General features: G+C 36.9%; 2 protein-coding genes across 2 annotated transcripts in view; one reads left to right on the forward strand and one right to left on the reverse strand.

Moving 5' to 3' along the window:
- Window positions 1–20,673, reverse strand: part of LOC120631672 (xanthine dehydrogenase-like) — a 169,171-nt gene that overhangs the window by 82,745 nt on the left and 65,753 nt on the right. The gene's annotated exons all lie outside the window — the stretch shown is intronic.
- LOC120631675 (indole-3-acetaldehyde oxidase-like) overlaps window positions 1–20,673 on the forward strand; it is a 57,418-nt gene that overhangs the window by 14,079 nt on the left and 22,666 nt on the right. Inside the window, exon 6 of the mRNA XM_039901344.1 lies at window positions 19,908–19,911. Within this exon, the coding sequence (XP_039757278.1) occupies window positions 19,908–19,911 (4 nt within the window). The remainder of the gene's footprint in view (window positions 1–19,907; window positions 19,912–20,673) is intronic.

Below are 20,673 nucleotides of genomic sequence, written 5' to 3' on the forward strand. Positions count from 1 at the left end.
GTTCGTAATTTGTATTTTTTAAGTTATAGCTTGTTGGGCTGAGAACGATTAGGCTTATTCACAATATATAAATCACACAGCGGAAGTGTAACTTCTTAAAAGTAGCCTACGGGAGATTTAGGTGGATGTAGAGTATCAGAACTATTAGGATAAATGTAATGTTTATTATTTAGTTTCCATGGTAACAAGAATAGGAAAAAAAAATTATGTGTTTGTTTCTTTACCTAGACAATATTCGGTTTCCTTGGTAACTTAAATAGGAAAAATAAGTTAATTAAACGAAAGCGACGTTGCATGTTTGCGCATGCAACGTCGCAAAGCGAAAATGTAACGAGGTCATTAAATAGTAGATTTTACTCTTCACATCTTTCTAATACCGGGCGCCTTATATATGAAAATCGATTCTTAAGGAGTAAACTCCAAAAAACTTACATTAAATATTAATATGCAATATACAAAAAGTAACAAATTAAAAATTCTGCGTCCAGGCAGCCCTACGTGGAGTTTAATACAGCTTGTAAATCGGTGAGTCGTATCGATATACAAGCCGCAACAACTGATAACTAGAATAACTAATTTAACTTACAACGCACTCAATTTTTGGTATCGGTTCATTGAGTGGCCAGAGAGTAGGATCTGTTTCAAACACCTGAAGACTCTTTGACACAGGTCTGGTTTCACTTGTAATTAATGCAACTGTCGATATTTTATTTATTTATAGACGTACTTCATGAGCACTTTTAAATCGTCAACATCTGCTGGCTCTATCACCAGTTCTGAAGATTAACTCTACCGAGAAAAAGCCGGCAAACAATTTAGTACTTAGTTTCTATTTTCCAATACAATTTTTAATTTAATAATAATTTTTCAGGCATACTCACTTTAATTCAATATATCATAAAACATACTTGTTATTTCAGTTAGTTATAAAACTTTGAGTTTGCTCAAATATTATGTTTTTCATTGTTGTTAGGTTGGTGTTAATTCAAGAGGTGAAATACAACATTTAAAAAGTGACTTGTTCAGTGACAACGGTTATATCTACGATGAACCACTCATGCTGTTAGGCATTGATGTTAATTCCAATTGCTACAGCAGAGAACGATGGACTCATACCGGATACAACGCAGTTACAGATACTGCGTCGAACACCTGGGTGCGATCTCCTAGTAAGAAAATCCTAAATTTATGTACAAGGATGGAAGTCGATGATTATATTTATGTAGTTGAGAAAGCTGAATATTTATATGAATTTAGTAGCTTGTGTTATGTGTAATAAGATGACTGATGAATACTTTTATGAATAATATTCATAAATAATTATTATATACAATTAAACACCAAGACACTCAAAAATATTCATGTTCATCTCACAAATATTTTCCAGTTTTTAAAATCGAACCCACAACCTAGGACTCAGGAAGCAGGTTCGCTGACCACTGCGCCAACTTCTATTTATTAAGTATTTTCTTTTTACGTCAGTGTTCAAACCTATTTTTTTTGTAACAAGATAAGTCTTTTAAATTTTTTTATTTTTTGTCTTATTCTACGCTTGCAGTAAAAATTACACCAACAATATAAAAAAGGTATTGTTTGAATTGTTGAAAGTCAACTGTCAATCCATTTTAGACAAACTAAAATGTTGACTATAGCTTACTTCATGGTGTCGGCGTTTTGTGACGGTGTGCGCGCGCATCGTAAAAATTTACTCTCACCATTTTTCCCTAACGCGCCAAAAGAAGTATAACTTCAATAATTATTTATTAGTTTTTAAAACCCGCTTAAGTATTTTCTTTTTACGTTAGTGTTTAAATCCAATTTGTTTACATTCACATTTTTTACAGAATTTGGTATTGTCTATAAATTATATGTTTTCTCTTAAATACATATGTGAATCAATAGATGTGCATTAAAAGTATTCCGAATAAAAATAAATTCACAAATATTTTTAATAATTTTCTAGGTACTTTGGAGCATATAGCAATGGCTGAATTAATAATGGAAAGGATAGCGTATGAACTCAACTTGGATGCGCTTGACGTTCGTTTTGAAAATTTGGATAAAGTAAAACATAGTGAATTAATAGAAATGACGGACACACTCAAAAAGAACTCACAATACGACGAAAGAAAAGCTGCAGTTGATGAATTTAATAAGAACAACAGATGGAAAAAGCGCGGTTTAAGATTTAGTTTACTGCGATGGCCGTTGTTTGGATTCTTGAACCTAGAAATTACGATGTCAGTTTTCGCTGACGATGGCACAGTTATCATAACACATGGAGGCGTTGAAATGGGCCAAGGAGTAAATACTAAAGCTATACAAATTGCCGCTTATTTTCTAAAAATACCCATTAACAAGATACAAGTTAAACCTAATGATACGTCAATAAACCCTAACTGTTTTATCTCTGGAGGCAGCTTGACATCACAAAACGTAGGAATAGGGGTACGGAAATGTTGTGAACAACTCTTAGAAAGACTTGAGCCCATTCAGAATAAGATGCAGAACCCTCCTTGGACGGATTTGATAAGACAAGCGTATATACAACAGGTTGATCTGCAAGTACACTACTATACTAACCTTACTAACAGCTATCAGATGTATGATGTTCATGGAGCGACATTAGCTGAAGTTGAGTTTGATGTTTTGACAGGCGAACACACGATTATTCGGGTAGATTTAATAGAAGATGTCGGTAGAAGCGTCAACCCTGACATAGATGTTGGTCAAGTAAGTCAAACATTGATTTCTGTAGCTCCTTTGATCTTTTTGTTGCATAATAAAAGTAAGCAGAAAAAGATTTTGGGCTATTTTAGTGTTTACATTAGTTTTCGGACCGAAGTTCCTTAAATAGGCTTCCTCCAGTTCTAGGAACTATAAAAGCTTAATTCAGATTAGTTACATCTCCATGCAAAGTTTCGTCAGGATCGGTTTAAAAATAATGCAAAGGTTGTGCCTTAAGTTTTTATTTTTATTCACTTTATTGCACAACCAATTATTGCAAAAAAAACGGTTAACTAGCCAACCTTCTTACTTTTTGAAAGAAAAATATTTTGGTCAATTTCGTTGAGATTGGTGCAGTGATTGAATTGAACACAGGTCACAATCAAAATAAGAAAACTCTCTCACTTTTCTTAACATTAGTCTGGAATTTATATAGGTGGAAGGGGCTTTCATATTTGGTCTTGGTTACTGGACCAGCGAAGAATTGAAATACCACCCTGAGACGGGGGAGTTACTCACCCACCGAACCTGGGATTACTGGATCCCTCAAGCACTAGACATACCGCAAGACTTCAGAGTGTATTTCAGGAGGCGATCCTATAGCAACGACACCGTCCTTGGAGCGAAAGGTAACGAATCGAATTTGACATTACAATTATATTTTTTTACCTCGTGTTCTTAAATATCTAAGCATAAGAGTAAAGTTTTACGGCATGAGTTATTAAAATCAGCCTAGTGGAAAAACCACAAAGGTAGACATCTAGACGGGAAATTTTACTTGTTATACAATTTAGTCTCCAGTAGTTAGAAGACAGCTATAGAGTTTTAAAGCATACTGTGTACCACTGGTTTTTGTTCTACAAAATTTGTAGTATCAAGTTTGACGACCTCTCTGGCGCAACGGTGAGCGCTGTTAATTTTAGTAGGAGGTCCCGGGTTCGATTCCCGGTAGGGGCAATTTGGGAATTAATAATTTCTAAATTTTCAATTGTCTGGTATGGTGGGAGGCTTTGACCGTGGCTAGTTACCACCCTACCAATGTCGCGTGGAAAGCGATTAGGGGTACGACTACCATACTCCCTAACAGGTTAGCCCGGTACCATCTGAGACTGCATCATCATTTACTACCAGGTGAGATTGCAGTAAAGGGCTTACTTATAATTATATCTTATGTATAATATCTTAATATCTTAATCACATCAATTAAAATTTAATTACTACCCTGGCAACAATTTGCATGCCAATTTGGCGTGATACATTTAAGATCTACATATTTTTTTCTGTAACACCTAATTAACCTGTATCAGCAAATAAATAAAATTGAATTGAATTGTTTTGGACTAAAATAAAATTAAGGACGTGTCTATTTAGTGTTTTGTTAAAAAACAATAAGGAGTACGGATAAACGCCTCGAAAATAATTTTAACTTTTGACTTTGACGTTTCCAGCTACCGGAGAACCCGCAACGTGTATGGGTGTAGCGATAGCTTTTGCACTGAGAGAAGCGATATCTTTAGCTCGACTGGACTCAGGAATACCCACTACCCAATGGTTCCAGATAGGTAATGACTCACCACCATTTTCTACAATCATCTACCTTTCTATAAATTTGTTACAAGCAAAATCGTTAACGTCAATGAAGTTCATATATTTTTTTGAATCGGAAGAAAGGTACCCTTAAATCCTTCACTGCATTGTTAGTCCGTTTGTCTGCATGTCTGTCTCAGAAGATACTTTTAGCAATGCGTGTATCAAAATTTAAACTAATAGCCAATTCTCGACTCCGCATTCCCTTCGAGCAAGGAACAGTCAAGCTTTTAAGACACCACAATCAAAAAATAGCCCCGCATATTTTACATATTTGATAATAATTGATGGACCAAGCAAATGGCCCACCTGATGGTAAGTGGAAGATCATAGGCTATAAACAGCTTTTAAGTAGGGTATGTAGTACTATACGTACTGGAAGACGTTCCGCTGAGTGCTGTTCTGTGTCTCATTATAAAAATAAAGACATATATCGATACTTTCAGTCGTACCATATAGTGGTATACACGGTAGTGGTATACGGGCCCTAAACGGTAATTTCACCGGCAACCACACCCTTCAAACCAGAACGCAGGAATGCTGCTTGGTGCAGAATTAAGGATAAAATTCAAAATTCATTTATTTCAAGTAGGCCTTTCATAAGCACTTTTGAAAAGTCAATTCTGTCTGTTTGTAGTGACACTACCGATGGTTCGGAAGGCAGATTCTGCTGAGAAAAAGCCAGCAAGAAACTCAGTACATGCTCATTTCCAACATCAACGATTTAGATTTTACATTTTAACATTAATTTTTGTATCTTGTGAGGGATGAAAGCTGAGCCAACTGCTGATGATGCTTCCAATCAACCTTTTTATTAAATAATTCATCAATTGTATAGTAACCACTCTGTAATGAATGTGTTTTAAATGTTCATTAAACTTATGCATTGGCAGGTCCAAAATTACCTTAGAAATCATATCATAAAAGCGTATACTTAATCCCACAAATGACTTCTGTACCTTTCGCAGACGATATTCGGACGACACTAATTTATGACCATTTCTTGAAAGTCTACTGTTTATATCTACTTTTTGTTTATATACACTAATATGTTGTCTTACAAATACTATATAATTATAAATATATTGTGAAGCTACAGTAAGTATACCTATTTCTTTAAACATCCCACGGAGTTCTAGCCGTAGTTCTTCCCCGAACGATCTCTATCACAAAAAGGTCTACTACTACTCCTACCTATGTGGATTCCTGCTAGAGTGAATAAGCATATTCTACCGAGCACGTTACACCTTAGGCTCTATCAACAACAAGCACAGTATTTTGAAATAAAAGTCCATTTCTTTTCTTTATTTCACTACAAGTTAGCCCTTGGCTGCAATCTCATCTCCTCTTTAGTGATGCTGCAGTCTAAGATGGTTAAGGGCTAAACTGTTAGCGGTATGGCAGTCATACGTCTGGGAAGTATTCATAGGGTTCTCCGGACGTCTACTAAAGCCAACGAGAAGGACATTGCGTGGTGGTTTATAGTTCGGGTAAACGAGTCCCACATAACCTCTGTCTTGCCCAAAAGGACAGAGGTAGCCATAAAGCTTTTCCACCACGACAAAAAAAGGGGTATTGCCGGATTATAAAACCCATACCCCAGCCATAAGCCATAGACCAGCCCAGAGAAAATCAGAAATTATAAATTCTTTCCAAATTTCCCCGGCTGGGAATCGAATCCAGGACCTACCACTTAAATCCACAACGCTCACCGCTGAGCCAGGGAGGTTATCATTTGGTTTTCTATAATTTTATTTTTATTCCAGATGGACCGTACACCGTGGAAAAAAACTGCGTCGCATGTGAAACGAATTCAAAGGATTTCAAGTTTTATTAGTGTTGGATATATCTTTTTTAAAGTTACTATTTATCTTTTCAAATGTGCGCGCTCTACAAATGAAATAAAGTTGTGATGAAATTTGCATTTTTTTTTTTATTTATTAAGGAATAAGAATAATCAGAAATAAACCAAGAAATTAAAACTGGGCACTGGGCTGCAATTCTGCCCTCCTCAAACTATAGCGTCGCGTTTTAACGCTTTCTTAGTTTTTTTTTTCTATCGATCAATCTAACCGGTATTATCCTATTTGCTATAGTTTTTGATATAGCAATATGAAGAACATCTTTACATAATTACCTATTTATATGATAACAATACTTAAACGTATTTAACTAACATTACTAGTCTAAAATGCCTCAAAGTTCCTAAATGTTTCCTAGACTTAAATGTCCCTAACTATTTTAACATCTCGCGAGGTTCTGACTAGTTAAAAAATGTTGTGCGCCTGCGAGTCGAGATTTTCGTAGAAGACGTGGTGCACGGGTTCAGTGTTTTTTCGTCACGATGGCGGACAGAATGTCCAAATAAGCAAATAGATATTTATTTTTAAAGAGCGCGAAACATGCATTTTAAATTATTTTTAGTTGAAGCCTTTTAGCGTGTTTCATATAATCAGTTTTAATCTGCTAGAAATTCTGAACTAGAACTAGAACTAGTAGGTAATATAAGCAAAAACCTTTTATTTTCTTAAACAGTTTTTTTCTATCCCTATCTAAAATTAAGTCTAGCTAGCAAACAAACTACGATGTCATACTTAAGGATCAATTAGGGATTGAATTTTATTTTAAGCAAGCTTTGATGTGCAATTGAGCTAATTTCAGCTGAGCCGTTCAATGCATGAAACTTGGGTATATGAAAAGATATTCTCAGCACATAGAACTTACGGGTAAAATCAATAAGTCTGATTATTATTTTTAAAATATATTATAATATAATATTTCCTTTAACTCTAAAACAAATTATTCATTAACTACGAAATATTGTGTACCTACGATCAAACTCTTAATTAAGTTCATTGCACACTGCTACAAGAAACCGCGAGAGCCACAAAAGAGCTAGAAATTGCACTTAATAAATTTGTTTCAGTTCTCAAATAAAAAAAAAACAAAGGAAGTTTTGTTCAGTTTCTATGTGAAGGCCTAAATTAAATTTATTTAATAACAAAAAAGTTACAGAAATTTTATTTTAAGGTATATGCAAAACCAATAATTACCAATGGAGTGCGACAGCCAGATTAATCTAAAAGGTGCAACTTTTAACCATTCTAAACGCCATAATACACTAATCTTCCAATACACTCTATACGCACGTTTTGTTCTACACCGCAGATCTTCGGGAAATGTTGACTTTATTTAATACACGTACAATTGGTTAGAAATCGTGACTTTTGAAGTTACATTATATATCATGGACTTTCGTACAGGACTTCTGCTACCTCATATCTATCCTACTACTATCAAATACGCTCTATTAAACCCTGGTGCCGCTTGAGCAGTGTGTGACAAACTTTATAGAAAAACATTTTTAATTCCCTGACTGTTGATAGAACATTTTGAGGCTCCTAATTTTATTTTCTATATCATCTAATATCTTTTTACGTTTTTCCTCATTTGCTTCGTCTCTTCTCCACCTTAGATTTTTAGACGATATATCAAACCCGACATTACTTTCTAAACTGTTCGGTTTCAATTCTAAATTGTATTTTTTATCTTTACCCAAGAGTTTAGGATTCTGGACTTTTCGAAAATATTGTCTGCTATTATGTATTATATTATTTGAAGCTTGAAGTCCGTTATCAAATGCATCTAAATTGGAGTTTTGAAAGAACTTTTGTCTACATGCAGGGCACAAGCTTTCAAAATAGGATCGTTTTATGATTTTGTTCATGTTCGGAATAGACTCCGTGGTTCTTGCTACTTTTAAATTCATGTTACGTATAGATATTTTTGATACAGCTGTACTCTGTTTGTTTCCTTTACGAAAGCCGAATGGTCTTCTTTTTTTTCCTTTCTTCGGCTTTGTTGTGTTGTGTTTTTTACGGGAAAAAAACGGAATTTTCATATTTTTCAAAGCGCTAGTAAAACGAACAGTATTTATATATTATTATTATTTAGATATACATATAAACTAAATAAAACTTGACGTAAGAAAACGTGACTTCCTCAGCGAACAATGTTTTAAATATCTTAGAAAATTCTTCTTATAAAAACTTTCACCCGCTTTTCCTCACAATACACATTACGTACATTAGTATTAATTAAATTAATTTAATATATTTTGTATCAATGACATTGATAAAGGAAAACTGTATTTTAGATAGATTATATTAAAATTGGTATTTGTAATGTTTTCACCATTATTTTTTCGGTGATCAGACGAGAACCGGTCTATTCAACATGGTATGGACGTTGGCGACTATCAAGTGGAGTTAAAGGATCAAAATAATTTGATCTGGCAATTCATTTGTAATCAGATCTTTAATCTAAACTTAAACAACAAGAATACTGCTATCAATTAAATAATTGAATTTTATATTTCAGCCTAAGATATAAGCATTATTATTTTTTTATACTGGGCAACAATCGGCATTTTTATTTACTACCTTAACTTACCATTTCTTTTCCGTACGCGAAATATGTGCAACATTGGAGTTGTACGGAGAACCAAACTTTTTTATATCTCCTATTCCATGTGGTTCAATTATTTGAGGGTCTAATTCATTTCCAGATAGTGTATTCAAATTCATATTTTGTGGAATGAAATGTTTCGACTGTATGTTAACTTCAGGAATTTTATCAGCATTCAAATTTCGATATTCTCTTTTATCTTTTTCCTTTCCATCATTTGCATTGGGAAAAGATACATAGGTCCCAAAATCTATTGCTCCTCCATCTCCGAATTTCTGCTCAAACTGCTCATAAGGCTGATTCTCATCAATAGAAGATTTACTAGGAATTTGGATGAAGCTGGCTACATCAATTTGGGCTTGATGTTTACTGTTTAATTTCCTTCTCGACTTTCTACCATCAACTCTATATTTTTTACTGCCTGGTTTTTTATTCACCTCGTCATTTGATAAATAGTTGTAGCAAAAACATATATTAACATACAATAATAATAAACCTAAGAAATAAATGCGTCGTGACATCGTTGCATTGACATTTTTGTTGATTTCTACCAATCTTTATTTTCTTAATATTTGACGTCACTGATCTTGTCATTTTAGGTTTCTAATAAAACTTATTAGTTAGTAAATTGGTTTGTAAAATTGTTGATTTTATAAGTGTCTAACAGAGTAGCCCGCTACCATCATAGACTGTGTCATTACTTATCAGTGGGTGATACTAAGTCAGCTAAGTAAAATTGTAGTGGAATTAAAAAAAAGTGATAAAAGTTATTCGTCTGAGTTCGTCAGCCGAAGCCATCCGAGAAAAATTTTACCAAATTAATTACCAAATTGCCCTCACTGGGGATCAAACCCGTAACCTTTAACTTATAAACCAGTGCACTCAGCACTGCGCCAGAAAATTCGTCAAAGTTAATGTCTTTGGCGAACCCCCCCTAATCGTTGAGTTATTCAGGCTTACACCACAAAATTTCCATTGATCGTCACCGGGTTACGGGGTAATCTATGGTGTGCACAGCAAAAATCCTCCTAATTTATGGGATCCATTTGACCCACCCCTTTTATGTCATCTCGTTAAACAAATGGACAGGGTTCGATTCACGACGTCTTTTATCGTGAAGGGTATACTTTTTTACATCTGGGTCACTTTAGTACGGAGAATAATCGTTAAGGATTCGTCATCATCATCACCATCATTGCATGCCATTCTGGATGGCATGCAATGATGGCTATGGATAATAGAAAAATAATTGTTGAGCTTTGTAAATATTTTACGGCAATCGTCATAGTGCGTGATCTCAAATCTAGGCAACCATGATTGTTACAGTTAGATGCAGGATACAATAAGCTTTAATTTGATATAGCTCATGATTAAATAACTGATGCGAGTATATCAATAACATTTAGGTACTCACCTGCTTATACCTGGCAATTCCACAGCTTTGAACTTCTTAACTGATTTTTCTTAGACTATTATGAGATCCCGACGTTAAATACTTAAAATCTCATACCGTAGAATGTGCTCTTAATAAAGCCATATTGAAATCTTAAATGTTAATTACTCGTGAGTGTTCTTAGGTATTGTTGAACATCGGTGCAAGATGGCCGCCACAACAAAATGGCGGATAATATATATTTTTTCACAACTCCCTTTATCCAGTTGCGCGAGCGCAGCGCCCCGTATCGGTCGTGTGCAGTGTGCCTGCTGTACGGCGGCGCTGCAGTTTTTTGAAAAATGACGTTATCGTGCAATAATTGTAGGGTCGTAATATGTGAATTATTAACGTACGTAAAAGCAAAATTGTCTGTGGCTGATGAAGACAGCATTGTGAGGATTTGTGCCGCGACCTTCTCATTGGAGGAGATCGAGGAAAGTTATAAATTGCTCGTCGATTCCCTACCGCAGGATCTGCGTAAAACTGCGAGGAGAGGAAAAGGCAAAGAAAACCGTTTTTTAAACGACATAATCAGTCTTTTTAAGGGCACTGACCCTGATGTTTTGCCAGTGTTTGTAGCGAGAGACTTAGATAAGTTACCCCCGATTACGTTTGACCACCTTGACGTCTCAAAACTACTCAAGGATCTGGCCGTTGTGCAGGCCGAGATAAAAGATATTAAGTCGTCATATGTAACTATCGACCAGCTGGAAAAAGTGAGAACTGAGTGCCAAAGTTACCGATATACATCGCCGCCCTTCTCAGCTGCAAAGGTGAACATGAAAAGAGGCGCATATCGGGACAGTGGGCCCATTGGATTGTCGCAACTCGATGATACGATCATTACAAATCACAGCGATCGTCCTATCGTTGAGTCGTCATCTCCGAGAGATCTTAGTTTAAACTATAGGAGCATAAATTATATGGAAGGTAGTGCGGCGGATAGTTATAAATCTCAACGTATCCGGAGCGGCGAAGGCGCGCGCGCGGCGGAGCAGGTGAGCGCCGAGGGCGCGGGCGGCGCGGGTGATGTGTCATCGCAACCAGCGGTGAGTGCGCTGAGCGCTCAGACGGCCAGCGAGACGGCTCCGATCCGGGCAGCGGGTGTGTTGTCGTTCGCTGAGGTGACTAAGACAGAAGGCGAGTGGAATGTTGTACAGCGTCGGAAACCGAAAACGAGATCGTATCGTTACCAGGGAGTCGCGGGGGTCTCCAATGACGAGAATTGTAACTTTAAAGCCGTCGAAAGAAAAGTCCCAATTTTTATTACCATGATACACAAAGACACCACGGAGAAGGATATTATGGATTACGTCTATAACAAAACGAAAGAGCATATCAATCTCGAAAAGATTTCCTTTTTACGAGGAAACAAGGACTATAACGCGTACAAATTTTTTGTATCAGAGCGGAAAATAGAAATATTTTTAGATGCAACACTCTGGCCGGAGGGAGTAATATTCAGGCGTTTCGTCAATTTCAAGCGAAATAACAGCAGTGGTGCGAACGGGGTGGCGACGAATACCGTGAACGGCCCTACCCCGACTGTTAATGGATAAAAGATTCACCTGTAATTTAGTAAGCTTCAACTGTAAAAGTATAAAGCGCTCAGTTGACAATGTGAGGCTTTTGTGTCAGTCGGCGAGTGTGATAGCACTTCAAGAAACGTGGTTATTTGGGCATGATATTCAGTTTCTTAGCGGGATTGATGAGCGTTTCGGCAGCACGGGCACTTCTGCTATGGATGCGGCGGCGGGCATGGTGTGCGGCCGGCCTTATGGAGGTGTAGCGCTGCTATGGAATAAAAGTGTTTTCCAAAATGTGTCGGTCGTGTGTTGTGATAATCCACGAATATGTGCCATAAAAATAGTGATGGGCGATAGGTCTATTTTAGTGTTTAGTATTTATATGCCTACAGATAAAATAGTGAACCTTACGGATTTCACTGATTGCCTCAGTTCGGTGAGTGCTATTATTAACAGTATGAACGTAGAATGTGTTTACATCCTTGGCGACTTTAACGCCCATCCGAATGAACGTTTTTATAACGAGCTGACGTGTTTTTGTGACGAGCAAGAGTGGTCATGTGTGGATGTACAGATTTTAGGCATAAGGTCGGACACATACACGTTTGTGAGTGAAGCCCACGGGTCGAGGCGGTGGCTTGATCACTGCGTGACGACCAACTCGGCTTATTCGTCAATTTCCAATGTATATGTAAAGTACGATGTGTATTGGTCCGACCATTATCCGTTGATTATTGAGTGTGACTTGGATATGGTTAAACCAAAGTTGACGAGTGTATGTAACATGCCGAGCGAGATTCTATGGGGAGATAGAAAACCGGAAGAAATAGTGATGTATACTAAACTATGTCATGAAAAATTAAAAGATATTGATTTTCCCGAGGAATTTCGTTCGTGTAGTGATTGTGTTTGCGGGCGTATCGATCACACATTACTTATTGATAAATTGTATAGCGACATTGTAAATGTTCTGTCTGTGGCTGCCACTGAATCCAAAACTGTAAGATCGCGCGTTGGGAAGCGTCCTGTGGCGGGGTGGAACAGGTATGTTCGCGATGCACATAGGGAGGCTAGGTCGAAGTTTTTAATATGGGTCTGGTGGGGTAAACCAAAATATGGTAGGGTCTATGTCGACATGCATCGAAGTCGCAGTCTATTTAAGTCACGATTAAGGTGGTGTCAGAACCACAGCGAACAAATAAGGATGAATATCTTGGCTTCACAGCATGCGAAAAATGATTTTCGTAACTTTTGGAAATCCACCAATAAATCAAACGGTAGGCCTGGTCTACCAGTGAGCGTGAATGGTATTAATGAGCATAGTCTTATAGCAGACATGTTTAAAGAACATTTCACAGTGACTTCACCGTTGGGACCATCACAGTCCGTCAGTGATGAGTGTACGTGTGGCCAGGTGATTGGAATCCGTTTTACAGCTAAGGATGTCAAGAATGCTATAACTTCTATGTCGCGTGGAAAGTCTCCTGGCCATGACGGGCTGAGTATTGAACATCTGCAGCATGCTGGTCCTCACTTACCTAGAGTACTTTCCATGTTGTTCAACTTATGTATTGCGCATTCGTACTTACCCGCTGCACTGATGAGAACTGTGGTGGTGCCAATTGTGAAAAACAAAACTGGGGACATATCTGATAAAGCCAACTACAGGCCTATCTCACTTGGCGCGGTTGTGGCGAAAGTGCTTGACAGTTTGCTTGACATCCAGCTGGATAAACATATAATCCTACACGACAATCAGTTTGGCTTCAGGCCAGGTTTATCAACAGAGTCGGCCATATTATGTTTAAAGCAAACTGTAAAGTACTATACGGACAGACGAACGCCTATTTATGCGTGTTTTCTGGACCTTAGCAAGGCATTTGACCTGGTAAGTTACGATATCCTATGGCAGAAATTGAAAGACACCGGTCTGCCCGAAGAAGTTACTAGGATCTTCAAATATTGGTATCGAAACCAGGTCAATGTCGTGAGATGGTCTGAATCGTATTCGCAGCCATATAGGTTAGGGTGCGGCGTGCGACAGGGGGGCTTAACTTCCCCTAAGCTCTTTAACCTTTATGTCAACGCACTGATGGAGTCGCTTAGCACTACGCATGTTGGTTGCCATATTGACGGAGTATGTCTCAACAACATCAGTTACGCAGATGACATGGTGTTGCTCAGTGCTTCTGTTTGTGGCTTGGCTAAATTGTTAAGCATGTGTGAAAGCTACGCTCGCAGTCACGGGTTAACGTATAATGTAAAAAAAAGCGAATGCATGGTCTTTCAGGCCAAAGGGAAACCAGTGCCCTCAAACGTACCACCCATTAAGTTATACGGTACCCCCTTAAAGAGGGTGTTTCAGTTCAAATACCTAGGGCATCTGGTGTCTTTTGACCTGAAAGACGATGCTGACATAGAGAGAGAACGCAGGGCATTGTCTATTAGAGCGAACATGATCGCTCGCAGGTTTGCTCGTTGTACTATTCCTGTAAAAGTAACGCTCTTTAGAGCTTACTGCACTTCTTTTTATACGAGTAGCCTGTGGGTGGACTACACGCAGAAACAGTACAATGCCCTGCGTGTCCAGTACAATTAATGCATTCAGGATGCTATTGGGCCTGCCTCGTTGCTGCAGCGCGTCGGGTATGTTCGCGGATGCGCATGTGGATTGCTTTTATACCACCATGCGTAAGCGGTGCACATCCCTGGTGCGCAGGGTAAGGGCTAGTTCCAATGCCATCCTGAGGGCATTTGCTGACAGGTTTGATTGTCAGTACCTGAACCATTGTCATATGGTGCACATGCTGACTAATCAAGCCTGTCTTAGATATAGTATTAGGATTAAGTAATTAGATAGATATAAGATCACTAACATTAGTTTTAAGGTGTGTTATTACTAACAATTATGATCAACTTTATGGTCGAAGTAAAGGATTTTTATTTTTTTTTTTATTTATATGGGAATCAAAATTTGAAAGAGCTTGACTATACAAGAAACTGTAAATTAGTTATAATAAATAACTTAATTATTCCCTAAATTATAATAATATTGTATTTACTTGAATTTCAATACAGGATATTGTTTCCAATACGTGTTCTATTTTTAAAAAGTTATAGATATATTTTAATGGCTCTGTAAAAGTAATATTTAATTGATAAACTTAATAATATGATTTATAAATATTATTTACACAATAACAACATACTTTGATGATTTGTAATGAAATAGTAAGATTATTGACAGCTGTCAATAATCTTACTCATTCAACGATATAAAAAGGCGGAGCTCGAATGTAAGGGATCATTTGTGTTTCAAATTTGAAACGTGTGAAATAAACGTCTATTGCAAGCGTCCTTATTATCTTGTTCTACCGTTATTTGCTAATAACTAGAGTAGAATAACGTACACTATAACAAAAGTCGGGGTATTTATAATTTATATATTAAAACTTGGGTGCACTGTAAAAGATTTAATTAAATAAAAACAATGAAGGTGTTTGGCCGAAATAAAAAAATATGTACGTTTTTAATTTATTTATTACAACTGTGCACTGGAACTAGAGTTACCGACATAGCTAAACGAATTGCGAAGCTGAAGTGGCAATGGGCTGGGGACATAGCTCGGAGAACCGATCGACTTTGGGGTCTTAAAGTGCTGGAACGGTGATCCCGCACCGGTAAGCGCAGCATTGGTCGGCCCCCAACGAGGTGGACAGTCGACATCAGGCGAGTCGCTGGGAGCCGCTGGAGCCATGTGGCCCAGGACCGTGAGTTGTGGAACTCTCTCCAAAAGACCAATATCCAGCAGAGGACGTCAATCGGTTTAATTAATGATAATGTGCACTGGAAAACAGTACCTTTATTACAGGTTCTGCTCGCTCCTAGTAGAGAATTCGTCTTCGAATTTAGAAACACTAAACCGTCAATGTGAAATCGACCCAATGTTCAGGCTTGTTGTAAAGTCACAAATTCCGTCAATATCATCCTAAGTAAGAGTACAGAGTGGAAGAACTGTTTGGTGTGGAGTATAAGATTAAAGAATTATGCTCTGTGGTGGCGTCAGATCAGAATACAGTTGTCTCCCCTCCTCTACCCGTGGATGTCGTACGAGGAAAGGAAGGAAGAAATATAATAGGTAATGAGCTACTACTACCATCTACTGCGATCACCAACCCAGCTGCCCAGCGTGATGATTATGAGAAAACCCTCGTCTTTAGTCCAGCAGTGGACTATTATAGGTTATGATAGTTAAGCTTAATTTGCTATACTCCGCGAACAGCAGCAGAATCTGTATGGTGTAATTTATAATTACTTCAATCCGTATACTCCACACACGCATACTAGTACATTGTTAAGTAACAATTATTCACTGTAAAGTCAACATCTCCTGAGGATGCTCCGGTTTCGGAGCGAAACGTGCATAGAGGGTACATTGCCGAGGATCTGTTTGGTGTGGAGTATATGGATTGAAGTAATTCTAAATTATAACATACAGATTCTGCTGCTGTTCACGGAGTATAGCAAATTAAGCTTAATTTTCATAATATATTATGGATTTCCGCAAAGTAACGCCTTCTTCTATCCAATATTCGACTATTATAGACTATTTATGATTCTCCTGCTTTTCGCGGAGTTTAGAAAATTATGCTTTGTCATTGTGTATGATTGAATTCCTTAAATTAACGCCTGCTTTTGTCCAATATTAAAACAATGGATTAACTACCAATTTTTCTTCAAAATCTACTTTCGTTCAATTTATATGAATACACCTAAAAGCCGTGCCATTAAGGTCATTTTCATGAAAAAAAGACGATATTCATTTTTTAGTCTTCATGAGCGATAATAATACGTGGCAGCCAAATCACCGTATTATTTTATTCGGTGATTTGGTATGGCAAGTGAATTACTTCTTTCTAATAAAATTTGTAGTCTTTTGAATTTGTCTCACACGCTACACAAATTCTCTCCACGGTGAATGGTCCATCTGGAAAAAAAAAATGATTTTTTGTAAGTAGGTATTTAATCTTATGGCCTAATTTTGTTTTTTAATAAATCTGCGTAGAATGAGATACTCAAAGTCTAAAGGCATCAATGTTTAAATCCAAAAATAAATCATACTAGTTGCTGCCCGTGACTTCTTCATATTTATTTCGGGTATTTAAAATTCCTGCAGGTACCCTTTATATACCCGGGATAAAATACGTATTATATATCCCAAAACGGCTAGGGTCCTGGAGTCTAGCAAGTATACTATGGCCGTCTCCAGGATGCAAGAATTTCTATGCAAAATTTCACGAAGACACGCAGACATCAGTCATACTGTCGAATTTATAATAATAGTACAGATTTTATTGAGTAACGCAACTATGAGCTACCCCAAAAATATTTCCACCGACTTCTAGGCAAGCCTTCCCTAAAATACTTTATCATTGCTATTCTGAATTTTAAAAAAATACCTATCTGGAACCACTGGGTAGAAGGTATTCCTGAATCAAGCCGCGCCAAGGATATCGCTTCTCTCAGAGCGAAAGCAATAGCGATGCCCATACACGTAGCCGGCTCTCCCGTTGCTATGAACAATAACAAATATTAAGTCATTTGAAAATATATACACATAAAATGTATTTAACACGTATATACATTTATTTTTACTTCCTTAAATTTTTTAACCACTTAATAATAAATATACTACGACAGTACACAACGACAATATACTCCACGAAAAGCAGGAGAATCTGTTTGGTGTTACTTATAATTTCTTCAATTTTTATACTCCACGTCAAACATTGTTATAATTATTCATTTTAAAGGCAACTTTTCCTGAGGATGCTCCGGTATCGAAGCAAAACGCCGAAGAAATTGCCGAAGATCTGTTTGGTGCCAAACTCTAAAAAACAGTCCGCGAAAACATATGGTTATTTTTTTAAATTCACTAATTCGCGGACGAAGTCGCGAGGGACTGCTAGTGGATACTAAGAAGACTGAAGAATATTTTTTTATGAATTATAAATACTTATAAGATGCAGATAAACACCCGGAGACCGAAAAACATTAATATTAATCACACAAACATTTTTCAGATGTGGGAGTCAAACCCACAGCCTTGGACTCAAAAAGCAGGGTCGCTACCCACTGCGACAATCGGCCGTCAAATATCACTATAACAGGGCGATATTTCTTGACAAGCTCACCCAGTGTCTTCGCTCGGGTGCACTATTCGTAATGTTCTGTATCCTTACCTAATATGACAAATGCGATAAAATAATTTTCGCATTTCATATAAACCATTACCGACCCACTACAGTGCACGGGTCTATTTCCACAATGAGAAGGGGTCCACCATGCTGGCCCAGTGCAGATTAGTGGACTTCACACCCTTTAGAACATTATGGAGAACTCACATGTATGCAGATTTACTCACGATGTTTTCCTTTAGCGTTGAAGCAAGTATTTTAATTAAAACTTAAAATATTAATAACTAACTGATAATATTTCATAAACTTAAAACGCACATAACTTAGAAAAGTTAGAGGTGCGGAATTCAACACGTCTCCCCCGAAACTGAGGTCCAAGTCCTACCCACTGGGCTATCACCGCTTCAAGATGCCTTAGATCCTGTAATAATTTACTGTAAGGCTATTTGTTGAGTGTCAATAGGCCTTTTTTTTCTAGCCTTTTATGCTTGTGTGCTTGTGTTGTTGGGAAATGGAATGTACTTTTTAATGGTGTACAAAACTATTTGTTTATTATTACTAGATACTTATTATAAATATCACAATTACCTTTGGCCCCAAGAATGGCTTCATTACTAAAGGATCGCCTCCTAAAGTAGACTCTGAAGTCTTCTGGAATATCTAGAGCTTGTGGGATCCAATATTCCCAAGTACGATTGGTAAGTAACTCTCCAGTTTCAGGGTGGTAAACTAAATGTTCGCTCGTCCAGTAGCCAACACCAAAAATAAAAGCACCTTCAATCTAAATAGAATGAAATCCAATTTATGTATATATATCGTATACAAAAACATAACAATAAAAAAAATATATTTAATTTAAATAGAAATATAACCAATATAAATAATCAAGAAACTAAGAAAGAGGAGTTGGAGTTTATTCCATATTCGTTTTCGCAGAAGAAAAAAATCTAATCGTAGCAAAAATTACAAAGAATTTATTAAAAGTTAAAATTACTTACTTGGCCAAGATCTACTTCAGGATTGACACTACGACCAGCGTCTTCAATTAAATCAACTCTTAGTATAGTATGCTCTCCTGTTAAAACATCTATCTCAACTTCAGCTAATGTAACTCCATAAACGTCGTATTGCTGCGAGTCGTTTATGTTAGTATAATAATGCGCTTGCAAATCAACCTGTTGCCTATATGCTTCTTTTATTAAGTCCCGCCAAACTGGATTATTCATTTGGTTGCGTATGGGGGCAAGTCTTTGTAAAAGCTGTTCACAACACCTTCGTACGCCAATTCCTACATTTTGAGAAGTTACACTAGCTCCAGAGGCTATACAGTTAGGAGCAATCATAGTATCATTAGGTTTTACCTGAACCTTATCCACAGGTAATCCCAGAAAGTATGCAGCTATTTGTATAGCTTTAGTATTAATTCCTTGACCCATTTCAATGCCACCATGCGTTATGGACACAGTACCATCATCAACATAAACGGACATGTTTATTTCAAAATTCTGAAAACCAGACGTCGGCCATCTTAGCCAACAAAATCTTAAACCGCGTTTTTTCCATCTATTGTTTTTATTATATTCATCCACTGCATTTTTTCGTTCATCATATTGCGAGTTCTTTTTCAATGTATCTGTTAATTCTATCAAGTCACTGTGTGCTACTCTATCTAAATTTTCCATACGAACTTCAAGCGCATCTAAATTTAATTCATATGATATCCGTTCCATTACTAACTCGGCCATTGCTACGCCTTCAATTGTACCTAAAGAAAATATGTTTTTTTATATAAAGGGCTTGATTTACTAACCATTAAATAAAAACAATGAGTTGGAGGCTTTATAGTCTTACCAGGAGCTCTAACCCAGCTGTTGGAAGCAGTATCAGTAGTAGCATTATACCCGGTATGGTCCCAGCGTTCTTTTCTATAGCAATTGTAGTAAACATCAATGCCAAATTGCATTAAAGGTTCGTTGTAAACATAACCATTGTCACTGAACAGGTCATTTTTTATGTATTGTATTTCACCTCTTGAGTTTACGTGAACCTATTATATTGGAGATATAATTAATAATGGCCATGGAGGCATAGACTATTTAGTGTGGTAAAAATGTATATATTTAATTTTTTTATATAATTACTCATTTCTTAATTATCAGTCAATTTGGGTTAATAAAAAAAAAATGTGCTTCTTATTGCAACTTACTTCATAGTTTCTAGAACAAGGCAATCGTTTTCCAGTAGACCTCATATTGACGTCAAGTGCGTTGTTAAATCTACACGGACGATTAAGTTTATGGACCACCAAACTACAAGCCACAGCTATTTGTGCAGACCTCGTCAATTTGTAGCCATAACCACCGCCAAGTCTTCGGACGTAAACGTCAACTCTTATAAGAAAAAATATTTTATTTATCTAAATTAAACAAATTCTAAATTACACACTTAAAATAAGTTGAGATGTTATATACACCATCTAACGATAGAAAAAGCTTTTAATTGATCTACTTGAACCGCTTGTGTAACTTCTATAATACCATCACAAAAATAATTTACCTGTTCTCATCTAGTTGCAGAACCCTGGAAGTTGCTTGCTGTACCAAATCCATCCATTGCGTCGCGGATATCATTTTTATTCCTTCTTCAGTTGGGTACGCTACGCAAGTTAAAGTTTCCATAGTAAAAGCATATTGTGAATAAATAGTGTCATCTGCTATTATTATTCTTGTTGTGT

The sequence above is a fragment of the Pararge aegeria genome, chromosome 18, assembly GCF_905163445.1.
Source record: "Pararge aegeria chromosome 18, ilParAegt1.1, whole genome shotgun sequence".
NCBI classification, from domain to species: Eukaryota; Metazoa; Arthropoda; class Insecta; order Lepidoptera; family Nymphalidae; genus Pararge; species Pararge aegeria.